This window comes from Vicugna pacos, chromosome 11 (genome assembly GCF_048564905.1).
Source record: "Vicugna pacos chromosome 11, VicPac4, whole genome shotgun sequence".
In the NCBI taxonomy this organism is placed as follows: domain Eukaryota; kingdom Metazoa; phylum Chordata; class Mammalia; order Artiodactyla; family Camelidae; genus Vicugna; species Vicugna pacos.
This window is the reverse complement of record NC_132997.1, coordinates 99341243-99365541: the sequence shown is the minus strand read 5'-3', so window position 1 is coordinate 99365541 and position 24299 is coordinate 99341243. Positions and strand designations below refer to the sequence as shown.

Sequence of the window (24299 nt, the reverse complement as noted above, 5' to 3'; positions counted from 1 at the left end):
CGTTGAGCCCAAGCCCCACCCCCCACCTCTCCTCTTCCCTTGGGGACTGAGGCCTCGACCAGGTGGATCAAGCCCACCCAGCGCCAGGCCTGGTTCTCCGGGGGTCTCCCGCCCCGCCTGCCAAACCTCCCTTCTGCGACCTCTAGGAACCTGGTAGGGAGACAGGTCTGTGCCCACGCTGTCTTACTCCTACCCACGCTCTCCTTCTGGGATGCCAAGGGGCAAACCTGAGAACAGACCGGTACGACTTTTGAGCACCATCTGATTACAGTGTAATCCTTGTCCCCAAATTCCGACTTCACACACAAACCCCTAATGGGTTCTGTGCTTCTGGAACAGCCTTTGTCTGCACCTCACCCTGTATCAGCCAGCCCAGGCTGCTATGACAGAGTATCACACACTGAGTGGCTTAAACAACGGGAATTTATCTTCTCACGGTTATGGAGGCTGGAAAGTCCAAGATCAAGGTTCCTGCTGATGTGGTTTCTGGTGAGGACCCTCTTCCTGGCTCGCAGGCAGCCCCGTTCTCCCTGTGCCCGCACACGGTGAAGAGCTCTCTCTTCTTTAATAAGGCCACCAGTCCTATCAGATTAGGGGCCCATCTTAACAACTCATTTATTCCTAACTACCTCCTAAAGGCTCCATCTCCAAATGCAGTCCCACTGGGAGTGAGGGCTTCCACATATGAATCTCAGGGGCACGTTCAGTCCAACGCTAACCGTGTTTTGCACCCTTTCCTGGGCCTTCCGTCAGGCTGAGGCCCCAAGCAGGGCTCAGGCGGCAAAACCCACACAAGTAAATGGAAACCTGAGTGTGAGAGTGATGGGCCTGCAGGGAGGAAGCACGAGGGGGCTGAAGAGGCTTCCCGAAAAGCTGGCACAGGAAGGGTTCAGAGGAAGCCTGGGAGCAGAGGGTGCCCAGGTTCGGGCTGGATCGGAAGAGGACCCCCAGGCGTGAGCAGTGGGTTCTCTAGGGCCTCCTGCCATCCACTCGCAGAGCAAAGGGCTGGTGCACAGACTTCCAGAGAAGGTGCCAGACGAAGGGGGGTGTTGGGCTGGAGGTGGCATCAACGTGGGTCTCACAGGCTCACTTCACGTGGGACCTTGGTGGGAAAGAGGGGTTACCCTGGAGCATTTACAGACCGCTGCCTTCAACAGAGAGGGGACGAGGTGCACTCGTCCCTCATGTCCGCCTGAGTGCCACGCTCCCAGAGCCCCGTGGGGCAGGCGTCCCTCGGGGACAGAAGCAGGGAGGCTGCGAGGAAAAGGAACTAAGGTCCTGAGGCTGGAGCCAGGAAGCTTCCCATCAGGTGTGGAGGGAAGTGAGATGAGAAATTCTCAACAATCAGATCCAGGGCCCCTGTGCACTCTGTTTCACGCCCCAAGAGGCAGCCTCACGTCTGAGAGCTGAACAGAAGTGGCCTGGCCCTGGCAGACAACTTACCCGGTTTCCCAAAGGTGCCCTCCAGATGAGGTAAACTCCGGGCAGCCTGGAGCCTGTGTCCTGAGGTTCTGAGTCACAATGACCAAGCGCAGGGAGGTGGTGAGCACCCAGGGGTCAAAACAGAGCAGCAACACGCAGCCACGACGCGGGTTTTCAACAAGCACCTGGGAGTTCCTGTGCGAACACCGGGGCACCACGGGAGCCCATCAGACAGCTGCTTCCAACACCCCGCCACTGGAAACACCTGTTTCTGACCAACAGAAAAGATTATTTAACTAATCTTTCCAAGAACCCAGCCTGTCTGGACTGTCATGATACCAAAGCACCTCAGGCCCAAAGAAGGTTTTCTTAGCAAGAAACCTTAACACACAGAAGGGAAAGACAATCACTGAGGAGTCAGAACCTTTGGGGGCGTTCCTGGTGTGAGACAGCCCGGAGAGCGCCGGGAGGGGAGCACGGGCAACCCGGTCCAAGGGCAGTCACGGAGGCTCTGAGAAATGTTCTAATTACACTCACAGCAAAAATAAACAAACTTTTTAAAAAGCTAAGAGGAAGTCTTTAAAGCCCTTCCTTTTGTAGGAAAAAAAAAGAAAGAAAGAAAGAAAGAAAGAAAATAAACTACTGATTGTGACTCAAGACCTAAGTGGACCCAAGCTGGAGGGAGTAACAGCGAGGAGGCCACCCGGGTCCCGGGAACACGAGTGTCCAGGGCGACCACCACCTGGCTTGCACAGACTTCCCATTTTAGCCCAAAGTACTGCATCCCAGTAAACTGCTGGTCACCCAGGACGGAGTCTGTCCTGCCAGACAGAAGAGGACCATAATAGTGGCTGATCACACCCAAAAGGGTGGGCTGTGTTGAATTTTAGGAACATTGACTTCATTTTAGAACCTGCATTTTAGTTCTAAGTAACAGTTCTTGCAACAAATTTCAAAAGTCACTTCATCAGTGCAGCCTCCCTAGAGTGGCCCACTCCGTGGGCTGGCCCCCTCCCCATGGGCTGACCCCTCCCCAGGGACACCTGCCCCTGGGGCGGCCTGGAGCCTGGCGGGCCGAGCAGGTGTGCGTCCTGGTCATCAGCACGCACACTGCGCATCCATCTGACTCGACAGCTTAATCTGATGATCACAGGACGGCGACAGAAAAAAATTTTTCTGCACAGTAAAGAACAGCACACCTGGGCTTTTCCCGGGATGGCTAGCTAAATTCAGTAACTTCTGGAAATACATCATTTCTGTTCCTGCCCTTTATTCTAGGAGCTTCACTGGAGAGTGAAAAGCCTCAGGAACACAAGTAAGGGCCCCTGCCCCGTCCCGGGATGGAGATGCCCACACAGGACCATACTTCCTCTGATTCCCTGCCCCCCCCAGCCTCCCCTCTGCTGTCGTGGTCTAACCAGGTGACACGCACGGACGTGGAGACTTTGGGGCACTAGTCCAGCTGTGGGCACCATGCTGGGCAGCAGCCTGTCCCGCCTCCCCATCCTCCCTGACACATGCCCACCCGGGACCCCACTCACTGTCCCCCACTAACCAAGCTCGGAATAGCCCCCTTCCTTAGCGCAGCACCCAGGACCCTCCAGGGCTGGCCCCACTCCAAATTTCAGGCTCCCTTAGCCCCCTAAGGCCACGCCCCACGGCCTCCAAGTGAACTCCTGACACGTCCCCACCCGCCTCCGAGAGAGAAACCTTACAGCCTCTGCACAAATGCTTCGTCCATCCCGCCCACTGGACCAGAAGCAGGTCCCTGGCCAGCGGGGATGTGGTGAGGAGTGTGTCTGGAGCCTGAGGCACGGCCTGGCACCTGGACACTCCCTCTCCTCTGGCGCCCACAGCACTAAACCCCTACTCCCAAAGGAGGTATGCAGTGCGTCCGACTGCCTGTGATAAGCAGCAAACACACACAGGGGCTGTCACCACCCCTCACTGCAGTCAGCTCTCCCAGGGGGGTGGGTGCACACTAAGAGGGGCTGGGGGCCTCTTCGGGCAGGGACAGACTTGGGTGCACTGTTTCTCCCACAGTGCAAAGGAGCGCGCATGTCCACACTGGTGTCCAGAAAGCGTAACTGAACTGAACACAAAGGTGATGTATTTCTTGCCCCAAAGAGGACTTCTGACAGTTTCTCTGCTTCACCACCTCAGGGGCAGCGGGCAAGGTGAGTGGTGAAAAGCCTGCACTGGTTACAAACAAACCTGGGCTGCCAAGTCCTACCCAGGCAGCCTCCTCATGTGCCGAACAGAGACCCCAAGTGTCCCCACGCCAGGTGACCTCAAGGACTCCACAAGACAGGCTGGGAGAAGCCACCGGCACAGGCCTTCAGTAAACGCCATCAGTGGTACTGCTATCACACTGACCGGGATCTTCTGGAATGAAAGTCTACCAGGCTGAACCTGATATGAGGGTGTAGAGAGAGAGAGAGAGACACACACACACACACAAACTACTGCAGGATTTCTCGTTCTCACGGAGCTCACCTAACGCACCGCACTCCCCTCACAGCACGGTCCCCTCACTCAGGTGTGGGTGTCGCTGCCGGTTCCCAGCCACCGACACTGTCAGACTTGGTGTCTCTCCTCCAGGAAATTCTCTCCAGCGAACAGACGACTGATGTCAAGCCTCCCAGAAGACAGGGACTCGGGCGTTCGGAGCTGGGCCCGCTGGGGACACAGCTGCTAAGCTCACCTGCTCTGGGCCCACAGAGCACACGCTGGCTCTCAGCACCGCACACCTGCACACTTGGACACCGCCACCTGGGTGGGAAGCACCTTGAGGCCGGCCACTTCAGCCACTCCCGAACCATCCATTGTAAAAAACTAGAAACAGGCAGCCGGGCAAACCACCTCCTTAGAGACAGAAGGAACTGTAGATATCTGGCAAACCATGAGGATCCAGACCAAAGGAAGGTCCTGCCACAAGGAATCAGACACAAGCGTGGCATGTCTTGGGCGCTGGAGCAAAACTTGAAGACCCCACTCTCGTCCTGCCTCCAGCAGAAACAGTTTTGTGCCTGAGTTAACAAATGTCAACAATTATCATTCAGGGCTCACCACGGGCCGGACCTGGGTTGTTCCCCAAATGGGATTCTGTCCCAATATCCTCCAACAGTCCTAGGACTAGGAATGTCATCTTCCTGATTTTTGGAGAAACCAAGGCTCAGGAAACGTTATGTGACTTTACTCAAGGTCACAGACAGTCATTAGTGGAGCAGGGTCCAAACTGAATCAGACTTGTTCACAGAGGATGCGACCTTAACCCCGTGTACAGCACCACAAACAAGGGCTTGGGTAGGGAATTCCGTAGAGCTAGGATGCTGACTGGACGGAGTGGGATACAGGGACATGGATGCTGACTGAACTGGAGGGAAAACAAGGAAGCTCACTGGACTGGAAGGAAGCCACAACTGGTTAGTTTCTCACCCTTTTCCCAGTTAGCCTCATCCTTCTGTGAGACTAGGTTTCCAAATTAAAATTTCTATCTGGCAGTGCTTACTATGTTACAAAATATTCATCAGTCGTTTCATGTGCTTATGCTCGTCCAGGTAGACAAAGTCAGTGACCACTGCCAACCTAGAGATGAGGAGGCAGCCGGGGGGCTAACAGCTGCCCACCCGGCTAGTAAACGGCACCGCCAGAATCCCCCCGCCGTGTTCTCCCCAACGCAACTCTGGCACTTAATAAATAAAAACTCAGTTCAGTTTCCCAAAACTGTATCTGGTTGCATACATGAAGGTTAACCCTCACCTGACACCATGAAAATGCTTCCACCCAGAGGGAGGAACGGCGCGGCCAGCCATCCAGAAGGAAAGACGGGAGTGAAACAGAACACGGCTGTCCATGCTTCACTTTGTTTGTAAAACTAATGCCAAAGTTTTGGTAACATCTGCATCTTCTGTCATAACCACAAGACCGAAAGCTGTAACGCTATGATAACACGTTGGCTTTGCAATTCGAAGAGATTCACATGTCTCTGAGGAGTTACAAAACTGTACACAGACCCAAAAGCACAGGCAACTCAGAACGAGGCCGGCTGCCGATGGGCCCATCTGGATGGGGCGCTCCCATGCCTGTGGGCTGGAGGGCCCTGCTTCTCAGATGACCCTAAAGGCTGCCCCAGAGATGCTCAAACATTAGGGGCCCCCAGGGAGCTTGCAAAGACACAGGTCCCCGGGGACTGATCCAGCAGGGCTGACAAAAGGCCAGATAGTCTGCCTTTCTAACGAGCACCCTCGGTATTTCCGAGGCTGGCAGGGCTCAGAGCACCTTTTAAGAAACACTGTTCGCTCCTGCTCACACACATCCCAGCAGGCCCACATTTCAGGGGCGGCTCTTACTGACCACACCAACCAGAGGGCCGTATCTGAAGCAACACCCTCGGCCCTTACTTTCAGTTCTTTTGTTTGTGGGGTAAGCTTGCACCCCAAAGCTTAAAAACAAAGGAGAAATAATTACCAGCTACTTGTCAAATTTCAACATTTAAACATCCCATCCCATATTTTGCCCCAAGATTCAATTTGCTCTCTTCATCCACCGAGAAACCTCTGAACACCCAGTGCTGGGGCTGCCCGATCTGTCAATAAGGTAAGAGTTTTCTAAACTGCTATCCATATGACTCAATTTGTCAGTAAAAACTGCCACCAGCGCTGTGCTTGCAGAAAAATGTCCATAAATGCATTATTGCGACTGGCAGATCGATGTCTATAATAAAAACAAATAGATTTAACAAGTGCCTGCTTTTACGAGTTGTGCCATTGGTGGACCGCGCGTTCAGTGTCACCCCCGGACTTCTGGGAATGGGCGGCAGAGCCGGGCTGGGTCCTCTGCTGACTGCACAAGTGTTCTGGGCAGGAAATTATCCTAACAAGAAAGCCTCCCCAGGAGCCGAGGGAGCATCCCAGGCATTTATAGCTCTCTCCCAATTCCTCTCACGGTCACACACGTTACACACGGCAACAAATTTCACAACTGGTAAGAAAATGTTTCTGTGGAATTTGTAACTGGTTTTATCACAGCTGCATCACAGGCCAAAGGAGTTTACTCCAGGGTTGGGGGCTGGGGAGCATACAAGGAGACATGAGGCCTGGAGACCTCCCCCCACTCCTTTGCTAAACCCCCAGTCTAACTGAAAACACCTTGTGGGGTCAAAACAAGTGTCAGCATTTAGCACGTGGCCCAGGACGTCAGGGACGCGTCAGTGGCCCCCAGGGCAGCCTACTTCTTTAGTGCCCGAGCTGCAGCTGACACCAGGGGTGGGGCGCCAGACTGGCTTAACTGCCGGGCATTCCAAGCACCTTGGCAAGACGCTGTCTGTGACCAGCCCACCGTGAACCACAGCTGCCAAAACCTCGTGGAGCCCTTCAAAGGTTACAGAGGTCACAAAAATGACCTACTCCTCTTCTTAGGCAATTCACTTTAAGTTCTATAAAGGAGTGAGCCATTCACTGTATCCCCGTGTATTCAAGACAGTTTTCCCCAAGCCCCGTGGCCTCCTATACAAGCTCTTCATTAGTGTTAATTTTTTAAAGAAATTTTAAAAGAAAACTAGATTATTTCTCTCCACTGACCTGTAGTTACCCCAATGCCACAGAACACACATCTCGCAGTATTTTGCCTGTAACTGTGGATCTCAAACTTTCATCTACCTGTACCCAAGACAGGCCTCCAGAGCTAAGAGAACAGGAAAACAGATGTCAACCAAGGGAAAACGAGCCATCCTGCCCGGCTCAAAGCCCCCTCCCCACCCAGATAAGCCGCACACACTTTCAAACCAAGAATGGGCCCTGGGCTAGCTCGTTTATCATGAGTGCATACGAAAAGGCCACTCTCACCCATGGTAATACTAGTTTATATGTCTCTGATTTTTAAATCTTCAGGTTTTATTTAAATAATATTCTGTGAAAAGACCCAAGGGCTTCCAGAAACTAGTTGTATCAGAAGACTACCCAGTCCAGGAAGCAGAGGGTCAGGGAGGACCACGCCGGGGGCCAGGTGAGCCCGGTGCCAGACACACCACAGGAGATCAGAGGCCTCAGGGAAAGTGGATCTAGAAGAGGGCTTCACACTGTGGCCACAGAGGTGGGCGGGCCGGAGTGAAGTGTGGAAACGAACCTGACACTAATGCTAACGGACAGCTACTGGAAAGAGAATTCAGAACACAATATATTGCTTCCTTTTTTTCTACCAAGGAGAATACACTATAAACTGAAAACGGCATGGATGCCCCAGAAAAGGGGGTTGGAATACAACAGGTTTGGTCTGAATCACTGGCTTCTAAATGTCTGTCCTCTGCAAAATAAGGACACAGGCAATTTAGTAAGTTGACTTTATTAGCCAACACTGAGAAGGGTAAACTGTTTGGGGTTCCTGAGGAAGGAGGAGAAGAGGTCTGGAGGAGGAAGCCCACAGCAACCCCGGGGAAGCCGACCTCTTCCTCAGGCACCCCCCACCCCCGTCCCTGAGGGAAGGACAGACGGCCCTGAGACACCTGCGCAGGACACTGTGGAGCAGCAGGCCTGCAGGGAAGGTAAGGCCCAGGTGAGACTCACCCATATCTAAGCAAGGCCCAAACAGAGAGGAAAAGAGAGCTTTAAGCATCTCAGCAGCTGAACAAGATGAAGATGCTAACCACTGTGTCTACGCCTGGCTTTCTTCCTTTAAACCCTGCTCTCCAGCAGTGAAGCCTCTTTAAAGCAGCACTTAATAACATTTGTTAAATTTAGTTTGTGTAACACAGATTTGTTTTCATGAAAAGAAGATTCACCTAGAAAAGTACCTTAGCCTAGCTCTGCACTTGGGGCCTGTGCAGCCTGACTGTAACACACACCACTCCACCACTCAAATTCTGACTCCAAACAAGAGCCCAAGAAGAAATGGAGAGCAAGGCCAGCTCTCCGTGGTGGCGGGAAGGCTCTGGACTTCAGCAGGTGTAGACTTAGTGCGGCCTGCCTCACGGGGCAAGTGTCTGAGCTAATGTGTTAACCCCCAGCTGGGGGTGGAGGCGGGTGAAGAGGGCGGCTCTGACACTGCTTTTTCAAAGTTGTTTCACCCCCAGAGTGTGCTCGGGGGCTCTTCTTCGTCTTCTGCACCTCCCTGAGTGTTTCCATTGAGGGAGTCATGGGAACAACAAAACCCTCTCCCATCATGGGATGGGGAAGAGAGGAGGGCCTGACTTAGACACTCTGAGGGTGAGTATGGAAACCACCCGTCTCATCCTTAGCTCTTCACGTCTGCTGCCAGCAGCTGTGGTGACCCCTCTCTGGGCCAGCCAGGCTCCCTCTGCCCCTGGCTGGATGACTGTCCACCCAGCCAAGCAGAAGCTGTGCTCACACGGACATGTGCTTCCAGCAGAGAAAGTCAGCTACTGAGCTGAGGCACCAACAGCAAACACCATCCCGAGATGCAGGAAACGATGAACCCAAGGACCCAGGAATGCAGTTTCCAGCTGCTCTACAGTGTTTATTACCGAACTACGGTGTCGGGTGTAAACGGTTCTCACACTCCACGTGTTTCCTCTCAGTGTTAGTGTTTACCGAGGCAATTAGGGCACAATGCATACAAACACCAGCCACAACAAAGTGGCCCCCAGGACTTGGTCTTCCCCTCACACTGTCTCAAGCAAGGAAGAGGAAACGGGGTTCTGCACAAGTTGTATGCTAAAGGCCTGCAGCAAGGAAGGGCCAGAGTAGGGGCTCTGGAAGCTTCTTGGGAACAAAAGGCAGAGGAGCCGGCCCTTGGCGCTGGTCAGCAGTGCAGGTCAGGAGGGCGGGCAGGGAAAGCTTCCAAGGTGTTGACCAACCAGACGTTTGTGGGGAGCGGCCACAACCCCTAGGCCAGGCCACTGGCATCCAACGTGGTCAAAGACCAGAGGCTGGGGGAAGGCTGGGTACACCTGGGCATACCTGGTCACACCTGGGGCACGTAAGGAGAGGGTGGGGGTCAGAGTGGGCCGCACCACGATGGCAAGGGGGGGCGCCCGTAGCTCCACTGTAGGCTGGACTGTCCCACGGGCTCCAGACGCCTGCTCTCCCCGGGGAGAGCCCCGAACTTTTGCGGGAGAAAGGCAACCAAGACACTCACCGCGCTGCCTAAGCCGCCGACCGCGAGGAGCTGCGAGCGCAGGGACGCGCAGAGCTGAGCCAGCGCGGGAAGCCCGGGCATGTCCGGGGCGCGGGGGGCGGGGCCGGGGCGGGGCCCAGGCTGGGGGCGGGGCCTGACGTCGGGCTATCGGGGCGGACGCGCGGGGGACGCGGCGGAAGCGCTGCCGGGACGCGCAGAGCCGGGGCTGACCTAGGTTCGGGGGCGGGGCCCAGTGAGGGGCGGAACCTGGAAGGAGGGAAGCGGGGCCGGAGCGCGGGGGCGGGGCCTGGAGTGCGGCGGGCGCGGGGGCGGGGCTGAGGGTGGGCGCCCCCTCCGGCCGGCGCGCGCTCGCCCAGATCGGAGCATGCCCAGTGCGGCGGCGCTCGGGCGGACGCCGCTCTGCGCAGCCTCGGACGGGCTGACGCGGCCCGGCGCTCATCGTCCTGGCCCTCTGACCCGCGGTCCCTCTGGCTTCGTCGCCAGGCGCTTCTGCCTCCGCAGGCGCTCCCGACCGGCACAGCTGGACCACGCCCTTCCTGCCTCTGCTCTGTGCCTCGGTTTACCAAATGTCCGCGCCGTAGCGCTACATGTGCGCTGTCTGCCGCGCGCCAGGGCAGGTGTGGGGCGAGGACGGGTCCGGAGGCCCGGCGCCAGGTGCACCCAGTAACCGTGTTACTGGTTCCCGCTCTGGGGAGGCTGCGTGCCTGGAGCACAGGCCAGTCCACTGCGGCCGCTCCCAGAGGGCAGGGGCTGTGCAGAGCTCATCTGGGTACCATCTGGATTCGATGCATCAGTAAACGGGGTCAGCCTCTAGTGCTGGTGCCGGGTCCCTCGCCATCCAGGACCCCTCAGATGCTGCCCAGTCAGCAGTACCTAGACACACCCAGTGTCAGTGGCTGTTTAGTAAGAGCAAAGGTGCTGGGCACTGCTTGCTGTTATGTGGACTTTATTATGGGTTGAATTATGTCCCCCAAAAGAGTGTGTTGACATCCTAGTCTCAAGTACTCAGAATGTGACCTTATTTGGAGATAAGATCCTTTTACAGAGGCCCCAGGTAAAAATGAGATCATTCGTGTGGGCTCCTAATCCAGTATGACTGGTGTCCTTAGAAGCAGAAGGCTACGGTGAAGACAGAGACACAGGAAGAACCACGTGCAACAGTGGAACAGGGGAGTGATGCTTCTGCAAGCCAAGGAACCCCTGGGACCCCTGGTGCCGGAAGAGAGGCATGGAACACATCCTTCCGTAGAGCCTCCAGGTGAAGCATGGCCCTGTGGACGCCTTGATGTTGGACTTCTGGCCCCCAGAACTGTGAACTCCCATACACGACTGTTGTTTCAAGCCTCCAATCGTGGTACTTCCTTTGGCCGCTCTGGGAAACAATATACGTTCCTTCTAATCTGATTGGCTAAGGACCCCAGTGAGTGGAGTCATCCCTTGAAGTTTCAGAGAGGTCACACGCCCGCTGGCAATTTCATTGGTCCCATCCCGAACCCATGTGTTCTACGCCACTACACTATGCTTTGGGGCCTCCTGTATCCCACTTTATTAATGGGAAAGAAGTTTTTGCCTTCCCGGGATGTACGGCTCTTCTTTTGGGATTTGGCCGAAGTTCATACGTTGGTATTTGTGATTCATCTGACTCAGCAGGTTAACATCGTTAATGAAAGTTTGCTTAGAGGACCTCAGCAATCTACTCCATGCAGGACACGTACAAACACCAAGGCCTAGAATCCACCTGTTCTTATGATCTGTTGCTACCAGGATGCAGTCAGAACTGGGGTCCCAGCAGAGCTGAAAAGGGAAAAGAACACAAAAACTGAATCAAGATGTTTACAAGTGTGCTAAGATGTAGCTTTACAGTTAATATGTAAATCCTACTTTCATTTTTACCTGAGTAGTATTTTTAACATGAATTCCTAAGCTGTTAATAAAAAGAGACTAGCTATTGTTAGCATCTCTGGTTCCCAACCCAGGAAAGAAAGGCTAGCTTGGTGACTGTATCGGTGGATTACATGGCATTGGGGAGGGTGGGTGAGAGGGAGGGGAGTGTGCAGCAGCCAGAGAGGATGCATGGACCTGGCTCAGCTCAGCGGGGCTCCCTGCTGGGGAGGCTGACAGAAGCTGCTGCTGTCTTCACAAGGGGGTCCAGGGTCAAGAGCCAAATAAGGGTTTTGGAGCCAAGGGGGACAGCACAAAGACCACCACCCCTGCCCAAGGACTGGCCCTGCTGAGGACTGAGACTCGAGGATGTGGTATCACGGACTGTCCCATGAACAGAACTAAAATCCGCGCACTCTGCACTTGCTGGTAAGTTCTTTCCTTCTTGGGGGTCATTTTAAAAAACTAAAATCGTGTTGTCCAGAGCTCCCCCATGCCTCATTCCCTTATGGCGTCTCACCTACCTGCACGTCCCATTTGTTAAGCAGCACAAGGGTGGCTCCGAATCTGGGAGCCAGCCTGGTGGGTCAGGAGACTTGGGATGCAGTCTCACTGTGCAGTCCACCTGACTTGTCTGTCTGTAGGATGACAGCACTGGACCAGATGGGTGAGGTTCCTTTAGGGTTTCCCATCTTCAGATGAATAAATCATACCCCATTCTTCTCTGGACACAGAGTCCCACAAATGACTTTTTACAAAAGAGGGGGAAAACCACAGGAGTGTATGCTCAACTTTACTCTGATTTTTTCACGGGCCTCCCTGGATGTCCTTTAAGATAAACCAGCTTTCTTGTGGGCACTGGGAATGGCATTAATTTGCATCATTTATTGAAATATACAAATGGATACTTCCAGGTTAGACAAGCGAACACGACACGTGGTTCCTTCCAGTGATTTGCAACCCAAGAAATTTGTGTAATAAGCCTCTCTTTCCAAGCTTTTACTTTTGTGAACTTAGAGACCATTTACAACAAAGCTGTCTTCAGTAGTCAAACTTAATCCTTACTACCCTGCCTTTGGGAAAAGAAGGGATTTTGTAACGATCACATAAAACCTTGTGTGGTTTGAAAGCCCCAAACTCCGGACAAACGTGTGCGGGTCGTGTAACAAAAGAAACATTACGGAGCTCGCCACTTTAAGTGTTTTACATGTGGTTTTCTTTTAGGATAGCATCTCCAGTGGAGAGCTTCACCTATTAACACAATTGATTTTCTCAGCCCCAGTATTCCTATGAAGGTTGAAGCTGAGAGCTGGCCAGTCTGCACCTTGGACCTGGGTGGTGCAGCCAACCAGCACGTGAGGGCAGGAGCACAGAGCGTGCTGCAGGAGGGAAGGGGGGCCCTCAGGACCTGGGGGGTGGGCTCTGGGTGTCTCTGACTGCACTCTGACCTGCACTAGTTCTCAGCGTAGCTGGAGCCATTGCGCTGTGATCACAGCAGGGAGGTCTACAAGTGGGCAGGAGAGAGGGCAGGGGGAGGGGCTGCGGGGGTGGACAGGGGACAGGAGGGGTGCAGGGTGGAGGAAGGGAGGGAGGTGCAACCCCACCTGGAAGGTTAGGCATGCTTAGCTCTTGCCTTCCTACAAAGAGGCAAAACCATCCTTCTGCCCAGGAGCCTCTCGGTGCGTCTGCTGATACCTGAAGCCCCTTCAGGCTCACCTTGGGCTGGGACGGGCTCTGCCAGAGGCAGCCTGGACACTTCCATTCAAGACTTACTGAGACCTGGTTTAGCTGGCCTGCTTACTGCTAGGGGCAGGGGCTGGAGATGCTGCATTTAATCGGACTTGGTGCAGCCTCCGTGGTGATCATAGTGGAGTGGTGTAGACAGATAAGGAAATGGGGCTTGCAATCTGGAGCAGTGGCTGGGGCGGTGGGGATGCAAAGGAAGGCCCCTCCTTGCAGTGAGGATCCCTTGTGCTGTGGGCAGCCCCGCCCGGAGCGGACATGGTGAACTGCCAGGGGTCCGCTGGGGTTGCAGGGATGGTGTGAGGCCGGGTCGGAAGAACAGGAACAGCAACGTTTCCTACTGGGGGAAACCCCCACGCAGGGAGCACACCCTGCCTCTTGTGGGATTTGGATCCAGTTGTCCAGTGATTGGTGGACAAAGGTCACCCCAAATCATACATAGCTGTTCCTTCCAAAATGTGGCAACTTCAGATCATTGAATATCCAGGAAGTGTATATGATGTGTGTAAACATATGTAAACAGGTGAATACAAGTCAGCTCTTCCGATGAAGGTGTGTCTGCAGAGATTGCCCGGAGAACCACTTCTGCACAGGGAGACGCTTTGGGGGAAGTTTTCCCAGCCTGCTTTGGGCCGGCTGAGCGCGGATCACTCAGGACCCAGGACTCTGTTAGATGTTGGCCCTTTTGAAGGTGGCTCCTTCAACTCATTACAAAGTGTTTTTGATCCATTTTTAGGAAGGGCTTTGTTTGTAACGCACTGTTGGCAGTTCTTGTAAGTGGTGTGAAGGGCTGGGGAGTGTGCACCTGGCGGCCCCCACCTCTGTCCTTCAGGGATGAGCCAGCCATGCCTGGGTTTCTGCGACTGGAAATTAAAGCCAGAGACGTGGGGATCTTGATGCTGAGATTGTGATTTGGCCCCATTCACGTCTGCCTGGGAAACTGCAAATGAGAATTCAGACAGGAAAGCCAGCCACAACCACTCCTCTGTCTCAGCCTCCAAAATACTAACCTGGAGAAGAAGTGATGTCTCCCTCCGAGGCAAGCTTCTGCGGTCCAGCCCCGGCGCCCTGAGCCATTCATTCAAAGTAACAGGAGGCAGAAGTGGGACGTGATGACCACGCGGGTGGCAGAACTGGTGGTGAGGATGGTGAGGTGCTGCCTGGCCTATGGCCCCTTCATCTGCCAGCATGGGATGACCCAGGGTAATCTGGGGAGTCAGGAGTGACGGAGAGTGAGGTCCTGGGAGCAGCCCTCCCATCTGTCTCCCCGGCCACCACAGGAGAAGCAGCCCTCCTCGGTCCAGGAGGCCGCTGGACGGGAGGGCAGAGTCCCCATTCCTCATGGGGGAGGGAGGGGAATTGTGAAGCTGGAGTGGCTCCCTCCCCAGGAGGGGCCCTACCAGTTGTCAGGGCTCCTTCTGTGCAAATGGGGGAAGCCAAGCCCCCCCCCCCGATCCTCCGAGAAGAGGCGGAAGGGGGCTCCATGACAGCGGGGACCCAGCCAGCTCTCCTCTCTTCTTCAGCTCCAGGAGCGACCCACGTCTCTACCCTTGACCTCAGAGTTCCGTCCTTCCACCTCTGCTTCCCCTGGAGAAAGTCCCAGGGAAGGGCTTTGATTGGCCCCACACGGGTGACTGTAACAAGCTCTGGACCAATCATGGTGGCCGAAGGAATGAGGCAGCGTCATCCCAGGGGACACGTGCACCTGTGTGGTCAGGAGAACAGAGGTGGGAAGGGCAGGGTTACAGTGAGGCAGGGAGCCGCCAGGCCAGTCCCCTCCCAGCTCACAGTGATTCCCACCTACTGTGTGCTAGGCCAGGCTCGGCACTGCACACTCACACGCCGTCTCTCCAGTCTTCAGAACTGCTCATCACCAGCTGTGTGGACGGTGGGCAGGGGCAGCAGGCGGGGAGGGGCCAGGCTCCCCCGAGCCCAGCTCCCCCACAACAGTGGAGGTGGTCTCTGCCAATAGCTGTGGCTATGCCATGGAGCCCCCTAGAGAGTCTGTGGCCAGGGGACCTGCTTCATGAGGCTCCACAGTGGAGACACCTGGTGCCCACCCAGGACGCTCTCTTAGAGTGGGGTACCACCCCGCAAGGCCAAGCAAAGCATTACCAGATTGCGCCTCTGCTCTGTCTTAGGGATTCATCCTAATTAGCACTTCATTGGATTCATTAAATTGAACTCAGAGAAATTAATATAGCAATAATAATAGCTGAGTATCATCAATGGCTTATTAAGTAGCAGTCCCTGAGCTGGGTACTTGATGCTCATCCTCTTTTGAATCCTCCCAATAACCATAAAAGGTGGGTCATATCCTTATCGCCATTGTGCACGTGGGGAAGCAGAGTGGTTGGGTAGTTTGCCAAGGTCACACAGCAGTGAGCGTTAGAACTGTTCATGCCCTGGTCTTTGACTTGTAGAAGTGGTCCAGGAATGGAAACTGCATTCACTGAACTTCGTGGGAGGGCATTCCTGGCTCTCTCCTTCAGGCTCTGCTGTCTGCTTTGTATGTGCTGAATCTCCCGGCAGTCATCATGCTGGACCAGTCAGGGTCTTGCCTGGGTAGGTGTTCAGTTATTTCCTGCTGGGGCACCAAGCAGGGACCATGTGGCTCTTTGCTTGGAGGGGATCCTTAAGGAGAAATGGCCCAGACCACACTGTTGAGCCCCAGGACCCAGCCCGATCTGCAGCTAGCCAGCCCTGGACTTGTCATTTCTGTGTGGCAGTGAATTCTTTTGTTTGAATAAACAAGTTCGACTTGCATTTTTGTCACTTGGAACCAAGCGTCTTCAGCATTACAAGTATCCCCCAGTCATGGTGCTGCCTGTTCTTGCGTGTGTCATCCTTTTAAAAAAACCTCTCAGGTGTGTGAGATGAGTGTCACTGCACCTGCTTTATAGCGAGGAAGGTGAGGATTAGAGCGGTCAAGCTCCTCATCCAAAGCTACCCAGCTGTGAAGTGGCAGAGCTGGGACTTCCCAGAGTTACTGATCCCCAGGGGTCACTGTTCTAAGGGTGGCCCCATTTCCTAAGAGTATAGGATTGGGGTGGGGGAGGGGAAAAGGAAGAGGAAAGAGAGAGGAGGGTGAGAGCGGAAGAGAGAGACACACAGAGAAAAGACTCTGTTAGCATTTTGAATTGAGGAATTTAGAATCTTTTGGTGGCAAGTTATGATGGTGTATTTCTAGGGCTTAGCAGTTTTATCCTGCTATTTGTTCTTCAAATAAAAGAATCAGAGTTGCCGACTTAGTTTAAACCAGCTCCAAAGACTGCAGAGTTGACTGCTGATTAAAAACTTGTCTTTCTCGGGCTGAGAAAGGAGCAGCAGACACGACTTCCCTGAGTGTGTTGCCCCTTGCAAATTTGATTTTCATTTGTAGCATTTGAGAATGTCGATGATTGGAGAAGTGTAACTTGATTATTAACAAGCTAGAAATAGTAACTGGAAAGTGTTCGCTTTGGCATCTACCCGGGCCTGTGTGATATACATAAACTGGAAGAAGTCTAAATATGAAAGGAGAGGCGATTTGGGGGCCATTCGTCTCGCAGCCCTCCTGTTGCCCCATCCTGGGGCGTCCACAGCTAGCTCTAACGTGAAAGGTCACTTTGGATTCAGTGAGCTTTGCCATTTGTGAATTGAGCCTGACTCTCTCAAGAAGTAAACACATTCCAGCCATTTTATTTCTGCTCTCTTTCAGAGACGTGCAGTCACTTTTAATGGACAAACCTCTACTACATCGCATTTTTCAAATCCTCACTGTTTCATTTCCTTTCAGTTCTGCGATGTAAAACTTCTTTCCCAGCTCATCTTTCCTGATTATTTGTTCTTTCATACGTATTCTCCAGCCCCAGCCTTCTGCTTGCTGAGCACCAGGGAGGGCTCATGACAGGGGTGGGGTGACATTCAGGAAGGAGGGAGCCAGGCTCTTTGTACCTTGTTAGCCACCGAAAAGATTTCCGGATTTCCATCGACTTAGAAATGAAGCTGCTGGAATTGGGTTCGAGCCTGCATCGTGCGTCAGTGCAAATGGGTATTGCGATTGCTGTGCTGAAATGTGTGCTCAAATGCATTGGGGGGTTTATACTATTTTTCAAACTCCCAAATAGATAACGTCAGAACATTTCTGAAATGGGATACGAACATCAAGATACATGGCGCCAGTCGGCAAGCCTCAGGCCGAACAGAGTGGAGGAGGAGGGTCCAGGAGAATCCTGGAGAATTTCCATTTCCATTCTCTGTGTTAACAGCTTGGCAGCTTACCTCCTAGATTGCTTTATGGCTTCGGGAGAAATTCTCCATCGGCCCCTGTGCAACGCTCAGCTCACTGTTCAAAAGCCAAGGAATTAGAGACGCTGTCGTTTACGAAACTGTTTATGAAAGTATCTTTTTTGAATTGTTCAAAAATCCAAAAGGAGTCAAACTTGGACAGTTTAAGACAACGGCGAGAGGGTCACGGTGCTCCCCTGAGTGCAGCCTTGGCTGTGGGAGGCTCTCTTGTTGAAAATGCAATCTCTTTTCTGAGGATTTCTTCCAGCCTATGATGCTTCCTTGGAAACTTCTGCTTTTTTGAAAGGATTTCTTCACCGTGAGGCAGCTGACAAAGGTCACATTACGAGTATGTTTCTGGGATGATAACACTTTGATTAGCTATGCACGGACCTTCTCTCCTTCCCTAGAATGTCATATTCCAACAGTTTTCATTATTTTAAGAAAATCATGTAAGCTGATACCATTCCGCAATGAGAAGTTGAATCTTGTGGCTTATTTTCTTTGCTGTAATGTGCCAGCACCGAGGGCATCGTTGCAGGGAATAAATGACTCTTCCCCAATAAACCAAATGCCTAAAGAAGCCCCTGGAGGAGGCGGGCCGTCCATAAAAGTTGAAATGGATTTCATAATATGATATTCAATTTAGTATAATAAGTAGAATTCAAAAATAATCCAGTCCTCCAAACGAAAACTCCTCTGCTGCGAATCAGAGGGAAGCTGACTTGACACCAGAACCGGGCAGATGTGGTTCACCATGTGCCAAAATTGATTTATTAAATTATCTGTTTCCTCCGTTTAAGTCATTAGTTACCTGAAAAATTAGAAATCTCTCTTTCTATTTCTCTCTCTCTCTAAGTTTGAAACATTAGCTCCTTAAAGACAGCTACCAGAAAGCATTTATCAAAAGGCCAGTCCTCTTTCTGCAGCTTCTCAAGATAAGGCCCGGTGTGCACTTTTGTCATGTTACCTCGAAGATTCTCAGTAACAGAGATGCTTCAGAAATGGTACCCGCACACTGACATCACTAACTGTTCTCTGACACTGGACTGCTGTGCAAAACAAAGCACCATGCTCGGCATTAGAAGGCAGAGCAAGAAGCTGTTTAGAGATTTGATGGATGGCATCGTGTGCACAGAAGAAAAAGTGGGTGCTCCGAGGGAGGCAGAAATGCCCGGAGAATGACAGAAACAGGCTCTGGGTTTCCGTGCCACTGGGTGTGATGGAGCATCAGCACAGAGACAGGGGAGCGGGGAGAATGCGGAACAATCAGGGGGCCCGCAACCCACAAAGGTGTTAAAAACTGGGAGTTTTGACAAATGCGATGTTTCTCAGTGATGTCCCCAGAAATCAAGATGATCTAATCACCACCGCAAGGTACATATTTACCAACATATAACTTGTAAATCTCATTTTGGAAACTGAAAGTTGGGGAATTCATTTTAAATTCTTTTTTATTTTATCTCTCAACTTTTAATAACATAGAAATGAAAATAATTGGCACGTAGTCTGATGCAGTTTAACGATTATGCTTTCACGAAATGTTCCTGTGCCCACATTTTACTTCGTTCTTCAGCAGAATGATCCTTAAGCAGTAAGTACGATTATTTGAATGTCTAATTCAAAAGATACTTTAGTAATAAGATTAAAATTTTTTTCTTTAATTAGCAACCAAACACCAGTTTTCTAGGTGTGCTCCCTCCATCCCCTCCAGGGTCCATGGCTGCACCCAGTGTCTTCAGGCTGCCCCTGAATTCTTTGTCCAGTGATTGGAGCTGGCGAACTGCAGCTTCCTTTAAGCCAAACTCTGCCAACAGAAACTTCCACTAGCGTTTGTTAAGGAGCCAACGATAACCTTTAAATAATGAAATTCCTGGGTTTGTTTTGGCGGTTACAAGAGGACAAAAGTGGCAGCGTCCCACCCCCGGAGGAGCTCCAGAGAGGGGTCTGGGTTCATCCCAGCTCCAGCATGTCCTACTCCGCCTGCTCTGCTAGCCCCCGACCCGCACGAAGCCTCGGTCTTACCGTCTGTGGAATGGAGATACTGTTACCTGACCCCCGGAGGTTTGCAAGGGAGCATGATCATGTGAGTGGAAATGCCGACACCGGAGCCCCTAACCGTGCCGGGGACTTAAATCACTGGCATCCTTGGGGAAGATCACACAGCTCTTCAGAATGCCTTCCTATCAGTCATCGAATGTTCTCATAATAACTTCAGGAGCCAGTTTTCCCCTGTCTCCTGACTCCAGGCCTGGTAGCCAGTGGCCTGCTTTGCATCTCACCAGAACTGCCCTTACCCTGGAGCGCCAGGGCTTTGTGAAAGGTCACCGGCAGCCCCAGCGCCTGGCGCCCCCTGAGCCTCGGCACGTGGCAGCGCTTCTCTTTGCAGACATGCAGCTGCGACGCGGTCATTTCTGCAGTTAGACTGTAGGCTCGCCAAGAGCAGGACTGGTCTTTCTGATACGTGGCCCTCTGGCCCAGACACATACCAGGTGGTGATCAACAGTTGGAGTTAATTAGTTGATGACATAAAAGAACAAGTAGATGGATAATGGTCATGTTCATTTTTAGACAGAATTGAAAACACTGTCTCTGATAGAAAGCCACTCCTCTCCTGTTCTGCTGCCAGCCGTGGTGTCTCCCCAGATACGTACACAAAGTCCTAGGTCTGCTCTTTTCTCCAGTCCGCCCACCAGGGCCTTCATCTGACTCTGAACCATCTCACACCTGGGTAACGGCGGGAGGCTCTACCTGTCTCTGCTGCCAGCTTCCCACGTCCCTGCGGCCAAGGTCAGTCTGCCAAAACCTCAGTGTGGCCAAGGATCCGGGCCCAGCCCAACCTGGCTTTAGACTTTTCCTGCACATTTACCTCCCAGGCATCTGCAAAGGACTCAGGGCTCCCGCCAAAGCCCAAAGCCAGACAACCCGTTGCCACGACGGTGTCTGCCCGTCCTCCCTCTCACCTGGTGCGAATGGGACAGTGTCTTCTGAAAGCACAAGGCTGTGACTTGTTCACCTGTATATCCTGGACACCTAGAACAGTGCTGATGCCTGAGGGGCTGAATAAACATTTGATGGATGAACAAACCAATGAACAAATGGACCCATGAACCAATTTCGAACTAATGCTACTGAAGAACAGAGAATTAGACTCCATGGATTGAGATGGTCCCAGAGGTCCTCCTGATGGGGTCAGGACTCAGAACAGAGCAAAGAGGGGACTGGGCTGGGGCCAGGGGTGCATGGAGAGGGAAGACCCATCTGGAATGAAATTCCCGGAAGGGAGTGCGGCGGGGGAGGGGGTGTGTAGGATCAGGGGTCAAGCAAGCCTTGGGCTGGACACCGTGGTCGGGGGAGCCAGCGTAGGTTCCTGAGACAGATGAGGAGGTGGAGATAAGCCTAGAGTTCCTGGCTGCTCAGCCGCATACCCCACCTAGGACGGGGCTGGCTCTCCAAAATAGGGCAGGGACAACAGCAGCTCAATCCAATGAGCAAGGAAAGCCTTCAGGGGAAAGGCCTGGAAGAATGGCTGGTGTTTCAAAAAGATTTTTCCTCTTATCAAATCTATGGGGGAAGTATGTATACAATAGCTGTAGGAATACAGTGACTGTTGGCCCTAATTCATTTTTATATTAAAAAAATTTTTCTGAAACCAAGACTCCATATTGATGGCAGCCGCCTCAGACAGTGGGGAGGACTTTTATGGGAACTCTGTCACTTCACTGCCTAAAACTCCAATGCAGACTAAAATCTGCTGTGTAAGGGGAAGAATTCCTTAGGAAGACCTCGCTAAGCTGCTGCCAGTGTCACAGAGACACGCTTACCGCTGCTGGGCCCCACGTTTTGACTTCATCTGATTCCTCCGGACCTGGGCAGGCTTCTTAGTATGGCGACCGCGGCGTTTCCTGAATGCAGAATCAGAAACCACTGCTTTAAAAAAAAAAAATCTGTGGACAATCTTTCCCAACCATAAAATCATTTCCATTCTCCAACCATCAAGGTTTCAAATGGATTCTGTCGATGTGCAAAAACTCAAAGCAAATTATTAAAAAAAAAAAAAAGATGTGAGGCTGAAAATAAGGAAAATCAGAGCGGGAGAAGAGAGCACAGTCTGTCGGCGCCCCCCGCCCCCGGCCTTCACAGCAGCCCCGTTTTTACGAGTAAGCTGCTCTGCTCCCCATAAACTCTAAATCATTCTCACCTTCCCAGGAGTCTGTAAGCCAGACAATTGTGAAGGGGAGCAACTCATAATATTACTGCAAAATTTCACAGTTGAAAGTCAAATAGCAATGATTTTGCTCTGCCAGCCTGACACCACCTTGACCACGTCGATAAAAGTCCCCGGGCAGCGAGCGTGGAACGCTCACACAGCGAAGTGGGCGCGGGCAGCTCTTCAGCTTAAAACGTGTCAGAGCGCCATCACTGAGGACGCCTGTCTTTTTCTCAGTCAAAATCCTACTGCTATGATCACTGGAAAATTAATAAGTAACAGTAACAAACACTCCACTAGTTACAGTTGTGCTGTGTGTGTGTATAAAACTGGTTCATGAGACTGCAAAGGCTGAGGAAGTCCCAAGTCTGCAGGTGGCAAGCTGGTGTAGCTCCAGCCTGACTCTGAGCCCAATGGCAGACGCAGCCCGGGGCCCCAGCTCGGACAGCCAGGCAGAGCGCGAGCCCTCCCTGACTCAGCCTTTTGTTCTATTCAGACCTTCAATAAGTTGCTTGAGTTCTACCCACAAAGGGGAGGACAGTCTACCTTACCCAATCTACAGATTCAAATGCTGCTCTCATCCAGAAACACCTGCACAGACACACCCAGAATAATATTTAACCAAACATCTGGGCACCCATGGGCCAGTTAAGTGGACATAACAATAGTAACCATCACAAGCCGGTATTTAAACAAGTGTGTTGGCTATTTGAATTCACCATCATCAGTAGCTCAGACCACACAACCTGAGACCTTGTGTGGAAACTCAGATCTTGGGCTATTTCCTAAAGAGGTCCCCTTGGGTACACAGAGGTCACAAGTCTATTCACTGACACTCCCTGAAGAGTGACAGAAGGCACTTGAATTCCTTGCATCCACATGGTCTTAAATTAAGAGCTACTGGTCAGTTATTGCAGTGGGTGGCGTGTTAACCTCTTAATACTCGCCACGCCTCTTACTTCTGAGTGAGAGCCCACATCTCCTGACCAGCACTCTGGTCCTCTTCCCCGGTGTCCTTCTGGTCTTTCCTCCTCCCTTTCTTCTACGTATCAAGCACCCACTGTGGGTGAAGTGATGGTGGAAGCAGACTTGGGAGGTGCAAGACATGAGAAGACCCTCCCTTCTTCATCATCAACTCCTTCCGTTCCTTTGTCACTCATTTGGGAAAAGCCATTGGCTGGCAAGGGGGAGGCGAACTGAAACCTTACAGTGACACAAGAGAATGAGGTTCAGAATGATTTGGACACAAGTGTTGAAATAACAAGGCAGTGGGGTGAAGAAAGGACACCAGTTGAGGTATGCTAGGTCCACCGTCTGATGAGGCGATTGGAGTGCAAGGGTCAGTGACCTCAGAGCCAAAACGGGGAGCGATCTCAAGAAAGAGAGCGACCAGCAGTACGTGGGACAAGCCTAGAAGAGGAGGAAGGAAACATCATCACATTCTGTGACAATGTGAAGGCCTCTGCCTGCCACCCCACGAGACGTTCTGAACTGGACAGACCATGGTCCTACTGCAGACCCTTGGCAACCAGACTGGCCCAGGACCTACGGGGCACCACTGGTCCCTCCTCTGTCCCTGTTAATGTCATCTTGTCCCCAACTCTTTTTTTTAAAATAGTTTCTCTGTTTTTTTTTAATTTTAAAATTTTTGGTTAAATATACAAAACATAAAATTTGCCATTTGAACCAGATTTCAGGGGACGGTTGGGCGGTATTCAGTAGCGCACAGTTCCCTGCACCTGGCTCCACCTTCCTTCTCCAGAGCGCTCTCCATCCTGCAGAACTGAAACTCTGTCCCCGTTTAACAAAAACTCCCCATTTCCCCGCCTGCAGCCCCTGCAACCACCGATCTGCTTTCTGTCTCTGTGAGCCTGCCTGGCTTAAGTGCAGGTTTCCCCCGCCATCCGAAAGCAGAGCATTCCTGTGGAATCTTTCATAAGCCGAGATAGCGTGAAGTGAAGAAGCAGCCACCTTGGGACACGCCTTGCTGAGGGATGCACGAAACAAATGGAGGTGCTCACAGACACAGCTGAGAGCTCTGGTGGCGGGATGCTGCGATGTGGGTGTGGCTCGCGGGGAAGGGGCTGGGTGGGGCCCCTCCCGCCGCTCAGGCCGCGCTTCCCCTGCCACGGCTGCTGCAAAACACACAGCGAACGCTGATCTTACTTTCCGTCTGTTTTCGTAGAAGTGAAAATTTCCTTTGGGTTCCCGTAGGTTAGCGGAAACAGGCGTCAGTGCCGGGCTTTCATGAGAGCAAAGGGGCATAATGTGGACTTTGGAAACGTGGCTGATGCCTGCGTCTCACTGGTGCAGAGTGGCACAGCCCTTGTCCTCTTGTAACTGACGTTCCACGTCGTGCGTGTGTCCTTGAGGCTCATCCACCTTGCAGCCTGTGTCAGAATTTCCCTCCTGTTTAAGGTTGAATAATATTCCACGGTATGTATTTGCCACGTCTGTTAATTCATTCATCTGCTGATGGACATGGGGTGGTTTCCACTTTTTGGCTATTGTGAATAATGCTGCTGTGAACTTGGGTGCAGAAATCTCTCTTTGAGTTGCTGCTTTTAGTTCTTTTGGGAGTGGGATTGCTGGATCATATGGCAGTTCTATTTGTAATCTTTTGAGCAAGCACCATACTATTTTCCGTTGCAGCTGCTCCATTTTACCTTCTGACCAACCG

The 24299-nt window shown here is 52.4% G+C and overlaps 1 protein-coding gene and 1 long non-coding RNA gene across 4 annotated transcripts in view; one reads left to right on the top strand and one right to left on the bottom strand.

Moving 5' to 3' along the window:
- The window catches only part of MGMT (O-6-methylguanine-DNA methyltransferase), a 235155-nt gene extending 225535 nt beyond the window's left edge, over positions 1-9620 (bottom strand). The window contains exons 1-2 of one of the 3 annotated variants that reach the window (XM_072972118.1): positions 1608-1684; positions 1444-1511 (exon numbers count right to left, since the gene is read on the bottom strand). In XM_072972118.1, the coding sequence (XP_072828219.1) occupies positions 1444-1511; positions 1608-1650 (111 nt within the window). In that variant the 5' untranslated portion in view covers positions 1651-1684. Of the gene's footprint in view, positions 1-1443; positions 1512-1607; positions 1685-9516 lie in introns of those variants that run through there. The other 2 variants (XM_072972119.1, XM_072972120.1) reach the window with 2 other exon arrangements.
- A 344-nt stretch (positions 9621-9964) lies between these two features.
- The window catches only part of LOC116278682 (uncharacterized), a 35105-nt gene continuing 20770 nt past the window's right edge, over positions 9965-24299 (top strand). Inside the window, exon 1 of the long non-coding RNA XR_012077690.1 lies at positions 9965-11826. This is a non-coding gene — a long non-coding RNA (uncharacterized lncRNA). The remainder of the gene's footprint in view (positions 11827-24299) is intronic.